At 45.9% G+C, this 18440-nt stretch overlaps 1 protein-coding gene and 1 long non-coding RNA gene across 3 annotated transcripts; both read left to right on the top strand.

Annotated features, from left to right (window-relative positions):
* Positions 1-185: 185 nt before the first annotated feature.
* LOC135424336 (uncharacterized) lies at positions 186-6232 on the top strand. The gene is made up of 2 exons (XR_010435153.1): positions 186-3510; positions 6074-6232. It is a non-coding gene; the product is annotated as an uncharacterized LOC135424336 (long non-coding RNA).
* Positions 6233-9447: 3215 nt separating this feature from the next.
* On the top strand, positions 9448-18367 carry PGAM5 (PGAM family member 5, mitochondrial serine/threonine protein phosphatase). 2 transcript variants are annotated; one of them, XM_064675534.1, is made up of 6 exons: positions 9448-9722; positions 12745-12923; positions 13819-13944; positions 14393-14481; positions 14765-14895; positions 16734-18367. In XM_064675534.1, the coding sequence occupies exons 1-6, from the start codon at positions 9463-9465 to the stop codon at positions 16882-16884; spliced, it is 936 nt and encodes a 311-aa protein (XP_064531604.1). In that variant the 5' UTR covers positions 9448-9462; the 3' UTR covers positions 16885-18367. The 2 variants fall into 2 exon arrangements, with proteins under 2 accessions (XP_064531604.1, XP_064531603.1); XM_064675533.1 differs by having other exon boundaries at positions 14762-14895.
* Positions 18368-18440: the final 73 nt, after the last annotated feature.

Genomic DNA, 18440 nt, shown 5'->3' with positions numbered 1-18440 from the left:
TTAAATAAAACAATTTGAGAAACATAAGTAATTCAAACCCCTTTCTTTCAGCAGACTTTGTGCCCTGTAAAAGCCATAAGGGCCATATCCTACCTTCTGAGGGTGATTTCACACCTTTTAACTCCCAGCCTGTGCTGGGGCTTGGACTGTCCATCTATTCCTTCAATATGAGGTAAGAACAGGGTTTTCAGGGATTTATTTGAGCATTGTATGTATGTGTGAAACCCTCCCATTGAGCTCAGTGAGAACTGAAAGAGATGATGGGAAGGATAAGTCTGGTTGGCAATGCCTGAAAGTCTTTAAGGGAACAGTAGCCCTCCATACAAGTGAGGGCTGTCCTTTATTTAGCACAGTTGGTTTGGAACTGAAGGCTGGCTGTGAGTTTGGCTTCAGTAGATCATGTCATTGCACACAGTCAGCAGTGGGGACTCAGTGTAGGGCTTTCAACACCAAAATCACAGGCTTTGAATACCTTGGGTGAACACCTAAAGTGAGAATCCCTGTTTTCAGAATGGCACATAAGCTCGTGAATGCTATTCCCAGCTCATGCTGAAATCAGTTCCTCTGAAATCAGTGGTAGTTTTTCCTTTAATAGTAATGGTGCCTCATTATACTTGATGTGCCTTTGGAAGTGGACTGTGGAAGCTCATAAAATTGCATTATAATCTGGTTCTAGTCCTGGGCACAGGTGGTTTAGCAGAATACAGCTTTGCTGTCAGCTTTTTCTCTTGTACAGTCATTGGAACAGATGGTAGAAGGGTTTTTGTTGATTTTTTTTTAAAATACAAACCAATGCTACTTTTTCTTAGGAAAAGCTCATCTTGTAGAAACTGCAGTGTCTGAGTAAATTCAATGAGTAACAGCATGATCCAGTTTTTGCAGCCTGAATATTATGGATCCATCTGGCCCTGGGATCAGCCCTTGCTGTCTCATTGACAGTTATCTAAAATAACAGACTTAAAAACAAGAGAAGTAAGTAATTATAAATAGGTAGTACTTGGTTATGACTAATTTTTCAGGCACACTATGACATAATGGAGACAAACTGCTCTGTTGTTGGCCACAATCTCCTACATCAACAAGCACTTGCTTTGCGCTGCTCTCGGCGGCAGCTCTGCAGCACTGAGCCGGAATTCCCAGTAAGAGAGGGACCAGTTGGACATTCTGCTGGAAACACGAGCTGCACTCAAGGCCCAGGAATGGGCTTCAGGCACTCTGGCAGCGGGTCCTGACTCCAGTGCAGATTCCTGCTGAGTCCTGTGTCTGTCGGTGCCTCCTCGCTCCGTGTCGGGGGAATTGTGACTTCCCGACCTCCCAAATGTGTTGTGTTTGTGGGAGGCTCCAGCCCTGTCGTTCTGGGACCAGCTGTGTAGCTGGAGCCAAGCAGATTCCTCCAGTAGGTCTTCAGGAGCAATAGGGCAGATTTGGGGCATAGTTAACCTCAACTGAAAGCATAACTGAGGTCACGTACTTGGGGAGGAAGTTTTTGTGTGTTTGTGATGGGTGTTGCTGACAATAATCTTCCTCTTTCACACTGACTTAGGAAAGCTGTTTTAGTAAATACCTGAGAGGCATTTCTGCCTTGACACTTCCCTTGACCCCCAGCATATTTCCCTATAATCCAAACCCTCTGCACAATACCCACACTGCACAATCCTCATTCCAAGAGACCATATGCTTCATTGCCTTAAGCAGTTCTGCTCTTCCCTGCTTGCTTATTGGAATGGTTGTTCATGTAGATATAATAATAACTCAAATGACTGAGCAGAAATACAGTAAAAGAAATATATATATATATATTTATGCAGAAATACAGTAAAAAAATGGCTGTAGGTTGGGAGTGACCTCAGAAAGGGGGACACTGCAATGTGCTATTGAGGCACAAAACACATTGACATGTCATGGGCAGCTGAGGAAATCCAGCCTTTTACATCTTCTCTTGAGAGCAAGGACTGAGCTGCTGTGTTGCCATGAGAAAACTGCTAATAATTCCTGTCTTTTTTTGTGTCTGCTTTAGTTCTGTGCAGAAGTACATATCTGTTTATCTACAGCTCCTTATTCACAGCACATGAAGCTTGTTGAAGAAGGAATAACATTGTCTGTTAGTGCACTAATTCTAGAGATATCTGTGCAGCTTCTCTTCACGTATCCCTAAAGCCTGGGATGGTGCAGGACTGCATTACAGCCCCATGTCACAAATGATGGAGAGACATTTTTGGGTACAAGAGGCTTGGGATGTCCTCTCTGGTTTTGGTCTAGTTATATATATGTAAATATACATATATGTAAAAATATCTATACTGTCATTAGCAGTGCCCTGCGTGGGGCTGTGAAAGCAATGCTCTCCTTTAGCCTGGGTTGGCATGACTTGATTTTTGAAGCCTAGTTCCTTGGATGCTCCATGACTGTGCTTAAGGGTAAATTCATCACTTGAATCCTACAGCTGGTGACTTGAATAAATTAAAGCTAATGTGGTGGTCAGACTAGCACAGTGCAGTGGGCTGATTTTCACCTGAAGGTTCTTAAAATTCCCCTAGGAAATGCATGAATACATTGGCAGAAATTTGACTGAATGAGCTCAGTAACATCATTTGGAAAAGAGAAAAAGCCACGATGCCATTTTGCCTGATCCATATGTAGAGCAATTTACAAATTGCTACACACACATATATATACACATACATTTACATGCATATGTATGTGCAAAGATATTTATAAAACCAACCACAGCCTTTCAATTGTGTGTGCTGTGATTCATCAGCAGCAATGGTTTTTGGCAGGGACATAATTTCAAATCTTCTGCTGAGGATGCCTGCCAAAACATTGTTGGACAGAGATAGGACGAGAAAAGTTATTTATAAATGGGGATAATTAGGTCCTGTGGTTATTAGTGTAGGGAACGAGACAGAGAGACGACATGTGCAGTAACGAGTATTGTAATATGAGGAGATGCTCTCCATGATTTTCTATTTGATGACTGAAAAAATAAAAAAAATCAAAATCTCTCAGGTGAAATAACATGTGGTGCTCTCAGCTGGGAGAGTCATACTGTGGGACTGTGTGTGTCACGCAGGTCTCAGACTAATGGAAGCTTGGAATCCTTCCACAGGATCCAGGTGCTGACTGTCATAACTGAGGTTGGACTCTGTTTCCTCGGTCCTGGACTTTGCATTTTGTGTTCAGGCAAAAATAAATCCTGATCAGACATAGGAGCTGTACTAATTCCTCTTATTTGGAAGCAGTGTCAGGAGAGAGCAGTGCTGGGGGTGATGCTCATCGTCTCTGCCAGCAGAGTCAGTCATGCACGTTACACCCCTTTGTTCTTCAGAAATACTGTCACTGGGACAAATTCATCTTTGCACTGGCCTTCTCCCTAGAGGTACAAATCCAGTGACCACAGAGTGCAGTTCATCCCCACAGGGTGTGAAAGGAGCCCGTGCTCACACAGACTCTGCCCAGCACCCAGGACAATGCTCGCAGGACATTCACTGCACAGGAGTTGGTCACATGGTGAGCCAAGAGAATGGCAACTAATATGAAAGAATTCTTAGCTCCTGGCTTTATCCCAAGCTTACTAGGTAGTGTGATTAACGTGCAGTAGACACTTAAGCACACCTCTGCATTTGAACAGTTGAATATCCCATTAACTTTTCTTACTTCCAAGCTATTTGGCCTGACCTCACAATGCTTGGGATTTTTAAGGCCCCAAGCTCCTGAAGTCTCAGTAAATGCTTGCTGATGGGGGCAGGTTTCTGAGTTTTTCACCAGAGGTGAGGGGAAAAGACATCTTCAGCATCGCAGAGAAGCTTGAAATACAAAACTGGTGTCTCTCCAAGGGTCATTATTCCTCCTGCAAAGTGTGGGGGTTTAATCGCTGGCACAACACTGAGGAGTTCCCTGCCCTCAGGAAGGTTATCCCTGTATTCCGAGGTGGGTGCAGTGTGAGCAAGTGCTGGGCTGGGGCCGGGCCGGTGTCTCTGGGGCGGGGGTGGTGCTGGGACAGCTCGTCTGGCTCGGGCGGAGCCGCAGCTGCTGCTCCTGCCCCGTTGCCAGCGGAGAATGGCACGGATGGGGCTGAATACCCCTCAGCTCCTCCGGGCCTGAATACCCCACAGCTCCTCCGGGCCTGAATACCCCACAGCTCCTCCGGGCATGGGGGAGCATCGCTTCCCCAAAACTATTTCATCCCAGGGTTGTGCCCACACATCCTCAATGCAGCTTGTATGTGAAAACACTGCATTTAAATGCTGCTTCCAGAAAAAGAAACAGCCTGTACCAAGCTCATCCCTAGGGTGACTTTTTTTGAAGTTGCAAAGCAGGGAATATCTGAAACAGCTACTGAGAGGAAAGGATATTTTGGGGGAGCTAGAATTTTCCCTTTGTACTTCTTGTAAAGCATTACATGGATCCTTAAAACGAGAAATCTCCTGAAGTGTGTAATTATGTACGTCACGGTGCCTCAGATGGCTCTGCCAGCAGAGCACTCTCTCCTGGTAAGTGAATTTGGCAACACAGGTCTTTCAGTGGTTTGCAAGTGCACCTAAAAGCAGTGCTGGGTTTATAGGGCATAGACTGCAGTGCCTAAGTATTAAGTGCTCAGTAATGACTGCAACAGAATCCAACACTGTCAAGACCGTAACAACTGCAAATTTATTTTTTTTCTTTCTGAAACAGAAAAAAAAAAAAAAGAAAATGGTGCAAAGAGAGATCAGTTGAACTTTGTCAAGGCAGCAAATGCTGTTGCAAAAGCAAATTCTCACTTGCTAATCAGGATTAGGAGAAGTTCCTGGGTTCTGTTTGGTTGCTGGGAGCTCTCAGCAGTACCTGTGCTTCATTATCAAAATCAAGGTTTACTGTTATCTAAGACAAAAACGTTGGGAGGGGGGGTGCTCCTTGAGGCAGTAATATCAAATCCCCTTTTGTTTCCTGGAGAATGATTACAGTGAAATACTTTGCTTATGTTTCCATTCCCTAGACCATCTGTTTCAAATTAAACCCTTCTGGCATGATACATCATTATTTATTAGAGCATTACATTAGATAATGCAGTGTTAGTATTGCTGTTATAAACCCTTAGTTTCATAAGTGTGACTCCAGGGGCAGAACTAGATGTGTTTACTTAATGAAAGGGCCAGAGACTGTTAATAAAACTAGTTTTCCAGTTCACAAATTACTGTTTTTTTAGGTCTTTCACAACTACATTTTTGGTGTGTCTTTCAATTGCAGCTCTGACTGTGTTTGGTAGAGAGAAAACTTCTGGTTTTAGATGACTGAAGGTGAAAGTACCGAGGACTTGTTAGTTATAAACTATGAGGCAAAATTTAAGAAGTACAAGACTTTGCAAGGAGACTTTTTTTTTTTTAGTTTTCAGTCCCAGTGTGTTAAAGAGCCTCACTCGATCCTTACTGGAGGAGTAAGGAAAGAGATTGAGACACAGCAAAGCAAATCACAGCTCTGAGATACTCCAGTTTACCAGTGATGCCCAGTGTTAGTAAAAATATTTCTTTCAATCTACTTCAGTCAGAAGGATGGTGACTGTGAGGAATGGATTAATCATTCGTGATGGAAAGACTGTGTATGCTTTAGATAAGGCAAAGCCTACTTTTAATGTGCTTAGAGAGAGTGTGTCTGGGGAAGAGGACAAGTCTTTTATCTTAAATGAGCTTCTCTTTTTCTGGTCAAGGGAGATCTAAAGAATCCTCTAATGGGTGATTCACAACACCTAGATTAAATTCAAGATCTGAATCACTGCTAAAATATATAAATGTAGGGTTGCTTTCATGGCAAAATCTCCCAAAATTTTGTGCTGCATTTAACTGATGGAGAGCTTGTGTAGTTCTGCTCACCCTTCAGTGAAGAGTCAGATACAGTCAGGAAGCCAGGATCCCCTTCAAAATATTTTCTTTTTTTTTTCTTTTTTTTTTTTTTTTTTAATTGGTCAAATCATACCAACCAAAGTTGCTTAGAAGCAGTATTCTCTCTTGCTCTATAAAAAAAAATGTATTAAGTGAGCTTAAGTAGCATAATTTTATAACCTGAAAGTTTAACCTAGTGTATCATTTAAATTTTGCAGGGTCTGAGGCAGGCCAGGATGACATCAATATTTCCTTTAAGAAGGCCAACAGTAAATCCTCAGTGTGTGTCTGAATACATGTGGATCAAATGACATAATGTTAACTTTTCTCTCTCTCTGTTTCTCTTTTGAAAATAAACTTGCACTTTTTTTTTTTTTTACATGGGGAAGGTGATACATGGTGAGTAAATACTTTAAGGGTCATGGAAGAGGCTTTTCAAAACCACATTTTCCTGGTTTCAAATGTCCTTTTATTAGTCTGTTTTGCCTAAAAAAAATGCCTGAAAGTTCATAAGTTTTGCTTGCCAGTTGTAGGCTGGAGACCTGCCGTTGCTGTGCCTGTAGCTAATGGTAAAACATCCAAACACTGACTCATCCCCGCAGCGATCCAGGGCCCAGCCGGAGCTGAGTTGTTTGTTTTCCCGGGGCAGTTCACCCGAGGGTTGCCACGGACCTGCTGCTGCCACAGGGATTTCCTGCCTGCCAGGGAAAGCAGCACCATTTGTCAGGCCCCATTTGTGCTTACCTTTCTGCCAACCCTGCTGGCTTTCTGACTTCTCCTTGTGCTGGTCACAGCACAGTGAAGAGGCCACCCTAACCTTGGGCACCCTCCTCGAAGGTGTCTCTGCATCCAACCACAGAAATGGGATAACCCTCTGGGAATCATCCCCGAGTACTGGACCTATGGCATCAGTAGCACGAGCATTTACTGTTTTAGCTAACAGAATAATTCCATTAGTGGGTACTGTCAGTAGGTTGTTATCCTCTTAGATGGATTTTCTGCTCACAGATGAAATACAACACAATAAAACTGGATTACAATAGCAGCAATATAAATATATATAAAAAGAACAAAGCTAGAGGTTAAGAAGTTCTTGATGAGATGCAGGACTGTATGTTCAAGCTAGTGGTAACTTTCAGTAAATTATTTTTAGAGTTGTTTTTTTTTTAACGTGATTGAATTAAAAGTTTTACAAAATAGTAAACATAATCTAATTAAAAATACCATTTTTGGATTTACTGAGTAAAATCTAAGGTAATCTCGAAAGACTTTTGCACATGAATTGTATAAATGTATTAGGACCTAATCCAAGCAAAAACAAGCTGCAGAATGTGAGCACAGGCACAGGAGATCCCTAATGGTGAAGTGTTAGCACAGGAGAATGACATCCAAAATGCAGCTCTGAGGCAAACAATCAATATTATCCATTTTCATTTTCTGGTGCAATGGGATTACCCAGATGTTCAGCAATACTTTTTTTGCTGAGGAAACAGTTTTGACTGTTGCTTAACAACAGCCTCAGACTTTTCTGGTGGTGAGCAGAGCCCAGCCCTGGTATAAGTTGGTGACACCAGGAGACTGAGACCTGGGGAAAAGGGACTGTGCTATTTATGAGGAACTGTATGTGAGGTTTTGAAAGAAACTTTTTCCTTCTGGGCTCTTGGTAAGAAAGCACATACACTGCATAAATACATACACCTGCCTCTATGATAAGGGCTAACACTTCCAAGATAAATCTAAAGAAAAATAATAACAATTTAAAGCTATGTAAGAATAAACAGAAAGCTGAGTACTTTAAATACAGAGAATGAACAGGCAAGAAGGATAAAAGGAGAGAAAAATCATCTACTCTCTAGCAAATTTTCATCAAGGTCTGATTTACGTGAGTGGCCCCTGGGAGCCACTGTTGGTCTGTGAAATGCCCAAGAGCCAAAGGACCTGTGCTACAGTGAGAGCTGTATCTCCTCCGCACCATATGTGTGTGAGACAGAGACACAGAGCGGTGGACAGGGGAAAGACACTCCACTGGAAAGTGGTTTAACTTTAGCAGAAAGACCATTTCTTGTGGGCGGGCACAGCGTCCTTGTAGCCCTGCTGTCAGTGCCCAGGGCTCCGGGGGACACAGCGGTGCTGGGGGGAACAGGCTTTGTTCTCAATTGCTCTGGGTCACTCACACTGCTGGAAATCTGGCTCTTGGAAACTGTCTGTCCTGCTGGCATATTGGTGGAATAACAGGAATAGTATTGGAGAATTTGTAGTGTGGGGAATGTGGTTATGGAGTTGAAGCTTGAACAGGTGGACAGGAATGGTAAGAATGCATAATGAAATATGTAAAGGCTGGATAATGGAATCTGTAAAATCTAAGGGCATCCCAAGGTCCACATTCAGCAGCATTTCTGTCACCATTTGCAAACTGCTGAATCTAACAGATAGAAACTGTTGAATTTGGGATGTCAGCTCAGAAAAAGGTGGCTCTGTTCTGCTTCTCTTTCCCCAGGGCCTCTGTTGTGAGGTTGTTAATTGTGCCATTGCTCATATACAGGTAATTAATGTTCCAGTTCAACCACAGAATGTATTCTGCACAAGGCAATGCCATGCAGCTGTGATGAGCTCTGGCTTCTGAAGGAAGTTCAGGCACAAGAGGTGGGATGGGAATGCCCAGGCAGTGCTGCCGCCTGGAGCAGGTGACACAGGAACTTGTCCAGGTGGGTTTGGAACGTCTCCAGAGAGGGACACTCCACGACCTCCCTGGATACCCTGTTCCAGTGCTCTGCCACCCTCAATGTAAAGAACTTCTTCCACATGTTGAGGTAAAACTTCTTGTACTTCAGTTTATGGCCATTGCTCCTTGTCCTGTCACTGGCCACCACTGAATAGTCTGGCACCGTCCTCTTGGCACTCACTTTTGAAATATTTATATGGATTGATGAGATCCCCTCTCAGTTTCCTCTTCTCCAGACTAAGCAGGCCCAGCTCCCACAGCCTGTGTCATAAGAGAGAAGCTCCAGTCTCATCATCTTTGTGACCCTCTCGAGCAGCTCCTTGTCTTTCCTGTACTCAGGAGCCCAGAGCTGGACACAGTGGTGTGGCTCAGGGATTATAACTAAATATGATGGACCTGGCAGCGCTGGGTTACTGGTTGGACTCGATGATCTTACAGGTCTCTTCCAACCTAAAGGACTCTCTGACGCTCGCTTTACCCAGGAAACCCGCACCCCGAGCGCTCACAGCAGCACCGCGGTAGGCAGGGCTGCGGGGGCTCCCGGTGCCCCGGGAAATGGTTTTGGGGCGGAAAATGGTTTTGGACCGGCTGGGCAGGAGCAGTCCCTTCTCCCTCCCTCGAGCCCGCGCAGCCCCGTCCTGAGGCGGGCGCAGGTCCGCGGGCACCGCGGCTGAGGTGAGAGGGGCCCGGGCCGGGTCCGTGAGGGTCTGTGGGACCCGGTGGGGGTCCGTGAGGGTCTGTAGGGGTCCGCGGGGGTCCATGGGGGTCCGTGCCGCCCCGTCCTCCCCGTTCGCAGAGGAATCTTGCCCCGCGCCGCGCTCCGTCCGGGGCGGGGCGGGCGGCGCGGGGCGGGCTCGGCGCTGAGGGGCACGCGGCCGCCCCGCCATGTCGCTCCGCCGCGCCCTGGCGCTCGCCGCCTGCGGGCTGGCGGGCGGCTCCGTCCTGCTCTCCGCCGTCGTCGTGGGCAAGCAGCCGGCCCGCGGCGGTGAGGGCGAGCCGCGCCCGCCGGGCTCCGCCGTGCCCGCCGCCTCCGCCGCCCCGCCCGGCTTGCTGCTGCTGCCGCCCGCCGCCTCCTGCCCGCCGGCCGCCGGCTGGATCGAGAGACCCGCCGGCAGCGGCGGCTACTGGGACAGCAACTGGGACAGGTGGGCCCGGCGGGGGGGGCCGTGCGGGGTCGGGGTGCCCCGAGCAGCCCCCGGGCTGACAGGGCACCCCCGGGGCGAGGCGGGCCCGGGACCCGCTCCGGGGGAACTCCGGGGGTGGCTGCTCGGGGCACAGGGTCGGGGAGTTCCTGAGCACCCGGGAAACGCCGGAGTGCTCCGGAGGGATGTGCCAGCGCCGGGGTTTGTTTCAGACAGCTCGGAGACTTTCCCCTGGGCAGGTAGAGCCCTTTATTGTGATGCTGCTCAGCCTCGGGTTTGTGATACTGTGAGCACTGGGGAAGAAGACGTGCGGGGGTTTTATGTTGGTTTGGTTTTTTTGTTTTTGTTTTAGTCCATTTCTCACTGTTCTATATCTGCAGCGAGGTTTCTCGGCTCGGGGGCAGTGCCCGTGTGGGTGCCCAGCGCTCTCAGGTGCTGGGTGTGCCCTGGGCCTGCTGCTCATGAGACCGCCAGGTACTGCTTTTAAATCCTGGTAAAGGTGATGCTGCTTTGAACCCGACTCAGTCGTGTTCTTCAGTGTTGAAACACATTCACACAAGGGTTAACTGCATTTTTTTATCATTCTTTAATTAGAACGTGCAGATATCTGTACTGAGCTTTGGCTCATTTAGCTTCTGTCTGGTAGAATTATCTCCCTGGGGAGACTTATGTCAGGCTCCAGTTTAATCATGGTAAATCCAAACTTAAGCACTAACAGATTTTTATTTTATAATGCATCCAGTTTTGGTTTCTGAGAGGCTACAGGATCAAATGGTCGTATAAGTAGGGCTATGTACACCACAGTGATAAAAATAAAACCTTTATTAAATAAGATTATATCTGGTTACACAGTTACATTGAGGGAGGTACTAAAGCTGCTTGTTTAACTGTGGCTTCAGGCCTTCCTGCTTCTGCTGAAGGGTTGATTTTCTTCAGGGATTCTAAGCTACTTTCAGATTCGTTTGTTTTTTTGGTTTTTTTAACCAAATCGGGAAGTAGGGGTTGTGCTATAAGCAGTGGAGCTGTTGCAGTTGCCTGAACAAATACAGCAGATGATACTGCATAGCAGTCGATGACAGTGCTCAGTGTCACCATTTGTCATGGCATGCAAACAGTGGAAGTGTTAATATATCACCACAGATCAATTTTAGTTTTTTCTGCTTGGTGCCTACCAGTTGGTGTGCTGTGGCTTTGGCTGTGCCTGCTTGTAATCTCAGTTTTGATTTTTGGATGTTGTTGGCAGAAGCAACATGAAAACGTGAACAATGTGAAAAGTTGTTGAATGGCTTATAAACACCCGGGGCATCTGACCGCTCCCCTCTGGGGGCAGGGAGTGTTTACAAAGTCAGGTCGTGAGCAGACAACCAGGTATTACAATATTCTTAGCGACTGATGGCTTTGCAAGTTTGAAACAGAAGAGTTGCAGGGTATTTTGCATTTCAGACGTGCTGGTGGAGTGGATACCACGCCTGGAGTGTTGCACTGGTCTGTGCTCCCTGCACAGGAATTGTACAGCTCAGTTGGTGGAGAAGACTAGATACAGGTTTCATTCGTGTGAAAAACTTTATTTCAGCCATCAGATGAGTTAGTCCCTTTGCTACTTTACAAATGTACTTGAATTCATTTTAAACCCTTCTTTTTGTTCTCCTAATGTGTCTTTCCAGCAGTATGGTTTCCACTGAATCAGAAGAAGTATCCTATGAAATAGGAAAGGAATGTCTTGTTATTGGGCTCTTGTTTTGTTTTTAATGCCTTGCTGAACTTTAACAGCTTAAGAAATGTGTTGAGCCTCATTGTTTAGTGGAAATCTTGTGTTCACTAAAGGAAAATGGAGGCAGCAGGGCTTTTCAAAGCCAGTCTTGCTGTGAGCTGTAGAAATAGGTACAGGAAGCAGCAATTTTCTATGACTAAATTACTTTGTCTCAAACTGAATAAAAGTTGTATTTTTTTTTTTAAAATCTATCAACAAATAAACAAGTTAATTGGAAGAAGTGAAGTCTAGTATGAATTAAACGAACTAACTGGTTTTTAGGTATGAGATCAAGGGAAAGATTTACACTGTGAGGTGTGAACGTAGCAAAAGGATTTGTATTAGTGGGGTAAAGGATCAGTGCAGGGAGGGGCCTGGGTTCCTCTGTGGAAGGTTTGGGCAGGGGTGGTGGTGCCAGGGCAGTGTGGGTGTCAGTGGCACTCAGCTGAGACACCAGGGCACAGAGGGGAAGATCCTCCCTGTCCTCGGGAGGAACCAGCTCAGCTGTCTGGGTGAGGTGCACTGTGCCAAGGGGAAGAAAGATTAAAGTGGCACGAGGGGAAAGAGCAATGAAAAAGATGAAAGGATAAGTACACACTTCAGGCTGACAGATAAAGTTACTGCAGAGACCTGAGGTGACCTGGTTTAAAGCAGAAGAGAATTCTCAATGTGCACTGCAGAAGGTTGGAGCCTTTCTAGGATATTGTTGGGGGGATGGTTTTTCAGTCATTTGATGTAAATGTGATTGATAAAGTGCAGATTTTCTGAGTGTTATCACAGGGATATGGAGCACTTTCTTTATGATCAGTCAACACCTTTTCCTCTTTTCCTGGGTGTCCTTCCTGATTAGTTAGTCACAAACCCTACTGTTACACCTGTGACCGAAAATCTCAAGAACAACTACTGAATCATCAGGAATTGAAATATAAAGTCTCTGCTAGTGTTTATAATCTTCTTGTCCAGACAGACTGTGGTTTTAGTGTACACGATTTCTTGGCATTGGGATTTAACCTTTTCTGTTGTGTTTTTGCTTTTATTTTCCAAGAATTAATTCAGAGGTGGCTTTTACTAAACAGCAAATTTATCCAAGTCACCTTTTAACCTATATTTATTTATACCTCTCACACAAAGGTTTGTGATACAAATGGCTAAATTGTCAATGTTAGTGTTTCAGTTATATCTGGACATAAGGCAAGGCCTTGTATCTACCTGTAAAATTCCTCTGCCTTTTAGTCTCCCCTACCCAAAAATGACACTTTAAATGTGTTTGTTTAGACGTGAACCACTGGCTCTTATCAACCTCAAAAAGAAAAATGACGAAACTGGGGAAGAAGAACTTTCCTCTCGCTTGGATCACTGCAAAGCCAAAGCCACCAGGCACATATTCCTCATCCGGCATTCCCAGTATAACTTGGATGGCCGGGCTGACAAAGACAGAACTCTGACCCCACTCGGTACGTGTCACTCACAGCACCAGGCTCTGGAGTGTTTTATAATCAAATACATTTCACTTTTGCTACTGTCACTGTTTCTGGGAGTGCTGCTAATCAGGTAGTTGAACTGAGGATAACCTCTGTCTGTGTTAATTCATTGATCCTGTGAGTAGGTCTCAAATGCTAATTGGTATTACTTTTAGTAGTGTACTTTAAAAGCAGTGGATGCTTTTTTGATTATATATATATGTCAACACTGTTTTGAGAGGGCAAAAAATTGTCCTTGTGGTGGTGTTTTCCTCCCAAACCTTAATTACCGGTGTGCAAACAGGAGTGAAATGCTAATTTGAGGCCTCAGGTGCTGTCTTAAACTGGTAACAAAGTCTAATCTTAATCCTGTCTCATCCTGTGCCTTAAGTAAATGACTTAACCTGTCTGTTGTGTTTTCACCTGGGAGATGGGATGGAGCCTTTCCCGAGGGTGCCGTGACCTCTGGAGCTGGTGCTGCCCTGATGAGCAGGCACTGTCAGCCTGGGAGGGTCTGTCTGACACAGTCACTCTGTGCTCCCCAGACAGGAGGCTTGGCTTAGCACTGCCTTTTATTGGAAGTGACTTCCTTGGGATGGGGCTGGCAGGGATATTGAAGATTTCAGTGAAGGTTGTTCAATAAGTTTTGATTTTTTTTTTTCCCTAATTAAAAAAAGAATTTTTTTGTGCCACTGGAAATACAACTTGAAATCCAGCCAATAAGCTTGGTCTGAGGAAGTAGTGACTCTGGTAAAAATGATTTCCAGTTGCTTTTTGAAAGGCAGGACCCTGCCATTGATGGAGCCTTTCCTGTCTGCTGGACACCTTTTAGTGGTTTGCGTGAGACCCGAGAGTGTCCCCAGTTTATGTAATGAATATCCCTTTTAAGGTCGAGAGCAGGCTGAGCTGACTGGACACAGGCTGGCAAGCTTGGGATTAAAATTTGATCAGATTATCCACTCCTCCATGACTAGAGCAACTGAAACAACTGAAATTATAAGCAAACATCTCCCAGGTAAGACACTTCCCTTAATTTTTCATTGTCTTCTGATCCTTAAAAGTGCTTCCAGTAGAATTTTAAGCTTGTCCTTAAGGTTGAGGTGTTATTTAACCATTTTCCATCCCTATGTGACTATGTCTGTAATAAAGAAACCTACAACTGTAATTCTGCCTGTTTGCAGTATATCTTTAGAAGTACAAGTACACGTTTTCAAAGTGCAGCGGTCTGGGAAGACTCAGCTCGCTGTGCCAAGCTGGTCTGGCTGTTCTCAGCTGAAATAAACTTTGTCTTGCTGATGGCAAAACAGTTGTGTTGGAGAGATAGACTAAAATGGACTTTAGGATGGAGAGGAAGCTCCCTGGAAGAAAGACTATGAAAAATGCATTGATTGTAGAGTTGTGGGGCTGTTTGTAGTAGCATGTAAAGTAACAGCTCCTTTCTGAATGTGTATTTGATATTTCAGGAGTCAAAAAAATTAGTACTGATCTGCTGAGAGAGGGAGCCCCTATAGAACCAGACCCTCCAGTCTCCCACTGGAAACCAGAAGCTGTGGTAACTGTTTCTTTAAAGATTTTTTTGTTGTTGTTTGTGATTTTTTTCAGTATACTCTGTATGGGCAGTAGTGATAACTTGCAGTGTCTGAGCTGATGGTTTTTAATCATAGGCTTTAGATAACTGCATGCCCTCCTCCTGCCCAGCGAGTGTACAGAGCAGTTAAAATCCCTTCAGTGTTAGTTCAGGCTCGTGTGCCTCCCCAGAAGGAAGAGCTCTGGGCAGGTGAGGCCCTCTGGCAGTGCAGGGGGTTCTGAGCTGTGTGTGACTCTGCCCTCAGCAGTATTACGAAGATGGAGCTCGAATTGAGGCAGCTTTTCGGAACTTCATCCATAGAGCTGATGCCAAGCAGGAGGAGGACAGCTACGAGATCTTCGTGTGCCACGCCAACGTCATCCGCTACATCGTCTGCAGGTACGGCCTGGCTGCAGGGCAGCTCTGCCTCACAGGGTGGCCTTGCTGAGGTGCTGGGGGTTCTGGCACCACTGAGGGGGGAGATGGGTTGGTTTGCCTTGTTTGAAGGAATTGGAGATCGGTGCCTGCATTGTGAGCAGCTGCTTCTGCAACTTCATCGCAGGGTTCATTTGCAGATACAAGATACACTTGAAAATTAGAACAGTTTCATTCTAAGTCTAAAGCAAAAATGGCTAAATTGGTGAGACTCAGCTTTTTGGTACATCTGAACAGTTACTCTAATACCATGTGCTGCTGCTTCCAGTGCCTGTGTGACTGTTGGAAAAGACAACAAATAGAGCATCTGACTGGATGTGTCTCCTTGAGGTGGCATGAATTTGATCTCACATAATGAAAGATTGGTTTAGTTTGGGGAATTCTTTACTAATGGAGATTTTTGAGTTATGTTCAAGTTGCATTAGTGTGTTTTTGCAGTAACATCCAGTACTGGATTAAGGGGAGAGTGGATCTTTCTGATAACATCAGGGTTGTTCATGAAGGAGAAAACAGTTCTGGATCCTTGCCTGTCTCTGTGTCCAGCCAGCTGAGTCTGTTTTATTCCTCTTCCCTCTCAACAAAGCACTGTCTGTAAGATCATTTGTCGTGAGCAGGACAGATGTGATTAAACTTTAATCTGATCAATACCTACAACAACTTCAGTTAGCTTTATTTAGCTGAGCTAGTTAAGTGCTATCCTTTCTGCTCTCTTGGCTGCTTTAGAGCTCTTCAAAATTGCTGTACTTAAAATTATTGATCAGGTAAACAGAATATTCTTTCCTGTGCCAAAAAATATCATGTTGCTCCTACGGAGGCTTTTTCTGAAATACTTACATACTTCTTCTCTTTGCTGTTCCTTCCCTCTTCATTTTAACGTTTCTTCTGTGCCTCCTATTCCAGGCTGGCTGATAGCACAGTTGAACATGACCCATGTAACATTCCCTTTGGATCTAGCTTGGCTGGAGCTGGTATTTAATTTCTTGGGCTTTCTACAAGACTGTCATAAGAGCCAAAACCAAGTTATTCCTCAGTATCTGAGGCAAAAGGTGTTTGGGACAGTGGGGTGTTTTTTCCAGCTGTTTAATCCAAGGGATGGGGGCTCCTGTTGGGTCAGGAATTTCAGAATAGCTGGGGACCAGCTGTGATACTGTGTTTCTATAGAAGGCACAAGGTACTTTTTCTTGCCCCTCACGGGGAATGATGTAGCTGAGGGAAAGGAGTTGGGTGAGCTTATTCCAGAGACACCCTGAGGCCCCTGGAGTGAGCCTGTGTGCTCTGGTTGTTGCACCCCTGCCCGTGTTGGTGCCATGGTGTAACAAGCAGTACCCACCCACGCCCGGGCTCTGTGCAGGTGGCCCTTGGGGTGCTGAGCCTGCTGTCCACCTGTCCCCACCTGCCCAGGGTGTTGTGGTGCTGCAGCTGCCTCGGGCACAGCCTGGGCTGTGCTCTGCACTGTGCTCTGCACTGTCCTGTCTGTGCTGAGGTCTCTGGGAGTGCCCCCGGCAACCTGCCTGGTTCAGCTCCTGCCTTCTGCCAGCCTGAACTAATCCTGTCAGCACTAATCACCCCCATCTGCTGGACTCTGCTTATCCCAGGGCACTGCTGGCCCCAGTCCAGTTGCCAACGCTGTGGTTTTACATCAATTCCACAAGAAGAGGATTTTTCTGAGGCTGGCTGGGAGCATTGACATGGAAACTGCAGAATGCCCAACCATTTATTTTTTTTTCTTTCCCCCCTTATGTGGGCAGAAGGCGATGCTGTGAAGGCACGTTACAGTAATACCTGTGTCTGTTTTTCCCCAGGGCACTGCAGTTCCCCCCAGAAGGCTGGCTGAGACTGTCCCTCAACAACGGCAGCATCACTCACCTGGTGATCCGTCCCAACGGGAGAGTGGCCCTGCGGACACTGGGGGACACGGGCTTCATGCCCCCAGACAAGATCACTCGCACCTGAAGGAGCAGACAGGGTGGCTGTCCAGGAGCTGCCTCAGCCTCTTTGCACTAGCACGTTCTGCCACAGTACCACTAGAGTTTTTGTTACCTTGGGGTGTGATGCTGTCTTAAAATGTCCTTTAGCCCTTTGCCTCCTTCATATTCATATCTGCCTTTCAGTCCAGAAAAGAAGAAACCTTTGTAAGCCTGAAGCTGTCCAGTCCTTAAGTATTCCCCAGAACTCAAAGCTGAGCTGTGGAATACTGAGATTGAATGTCTGCTCAGCAGTTGCAAGAGCACTGACTTTTTCCCCACCCTGCCGTGAATTTCTCTAACCAAAGCTTGCTCCTGTGGATATTTTTCTTGTGCAGGAAAGTGATTGGTGTGGGAACAGCCTCTTATCTCACTGCAGCTAAAACAAAAGACGAGCCAGCTTGTTACAGCTCCTGCAGAAGAAGTGACAAACAGGGTATTCTGCTGTTCAAAGGACAAAGGGATAAAGCTTCAGTTTTGTAAGCTCTTAAGTGTGTATATTTATGTTGTGTCATTGTTCTCCTCTGCCCCCAAAAAGCCCATGTCAACTGTGCCTGGAGGTTATGAGCATAAAGCAGAGGGTAAAAACCCCATTTGCCTCAGAGCTGTGGTGCTAGAATTAACTGCTGCTTATATGAAGTGTTCTGCCATCCTCAGGATGTCCTTTGAGGTATTCTGAACGACGTTTTTCAGTTTTGTAAAGCCTTTAACTAAACCGTGGTCTGGAGAAGGCTGTAGAGGTGAGTCTGTAGCAGTAAGATGGAAGGAACACAGCAATCTTCTGAAAGTGCTTTCAGTTGCTGAGTGCTCTCTCCCACTGATTTGTGTTTGTTGATACCTTACTTTGACAGCAGAGAAATGGCACCCCTGCGTTGCAGGAGTGGTGCTGCAGGTCAGAGGCTCTGCAGTGCTGCTGTTGCTGCAGGGGTGCACAGGTGTCCCCGGGATGGCATTGCTAGGCTGATGTGTGGGACAGGCCTGGGGCAGAATGCTCCAAGTGCCTCCTTCCTACAGCTCTGACACTGCTGAGGTGAGGGCTCAGCACCATTCCAGCTCTTTGCTGGGCACCTGAACCCCTGGAGGAACTTGGCTCAGGTCTTGCAGTCTTGCAAAATTTCACTGTATGCACAGTCTGCCTTGGGGACAGCAAACACAACTGACTTGTCTCACAGGTTCTCTGGATGTTGGTTAGAGCCTGAACTCACTCCTGTCAGAGCTGTATGAAGCATAATCGGGACACACAACCTCTGGAGACAGGGTTTGGGGCTTGTTTGATCCCACACTGCTACAGCAGGACGAGTTTGGGGAACTGGGGCCAGGAGGGAACAAACCACGATCGTTGTGTAGTGCAGGGTGTGGGGGCAAGAAGAAACCATCATGACGTATCTCTCATTGATGCAATGAGAATAATTTATCAGTTTTTGTCTATTAACTTTTTAAAAGTTTTGAATAAAATACTTGGTCTGTCTTTCTTTCCTGTCTCTTCAGCCGAGTGGCTGCATGAGCAGCTGTAGCACGTGTGGCTGCACAGGGAGTGTCCCAGGC

Source organism: Pseudopipra pipra, chromosome 18, assembly GCF_036250125.1.
Source record: "Pseudopipra pipra isolate bDixPip1 chromosome 18, bDixPip1.hap1, whole genome shotgun sequence".
Taxonomy (NCBI): Eukaryota; Metazoa; Chordata; class Aves; order Passeriformes; family Pipridae; genus Pseudopipra; species Pseudopipra pipra.
Note: the sequence above shows the minus strand (reverse complement) of the source record. Positions and strands in the feature narration are given on the sequence as shown.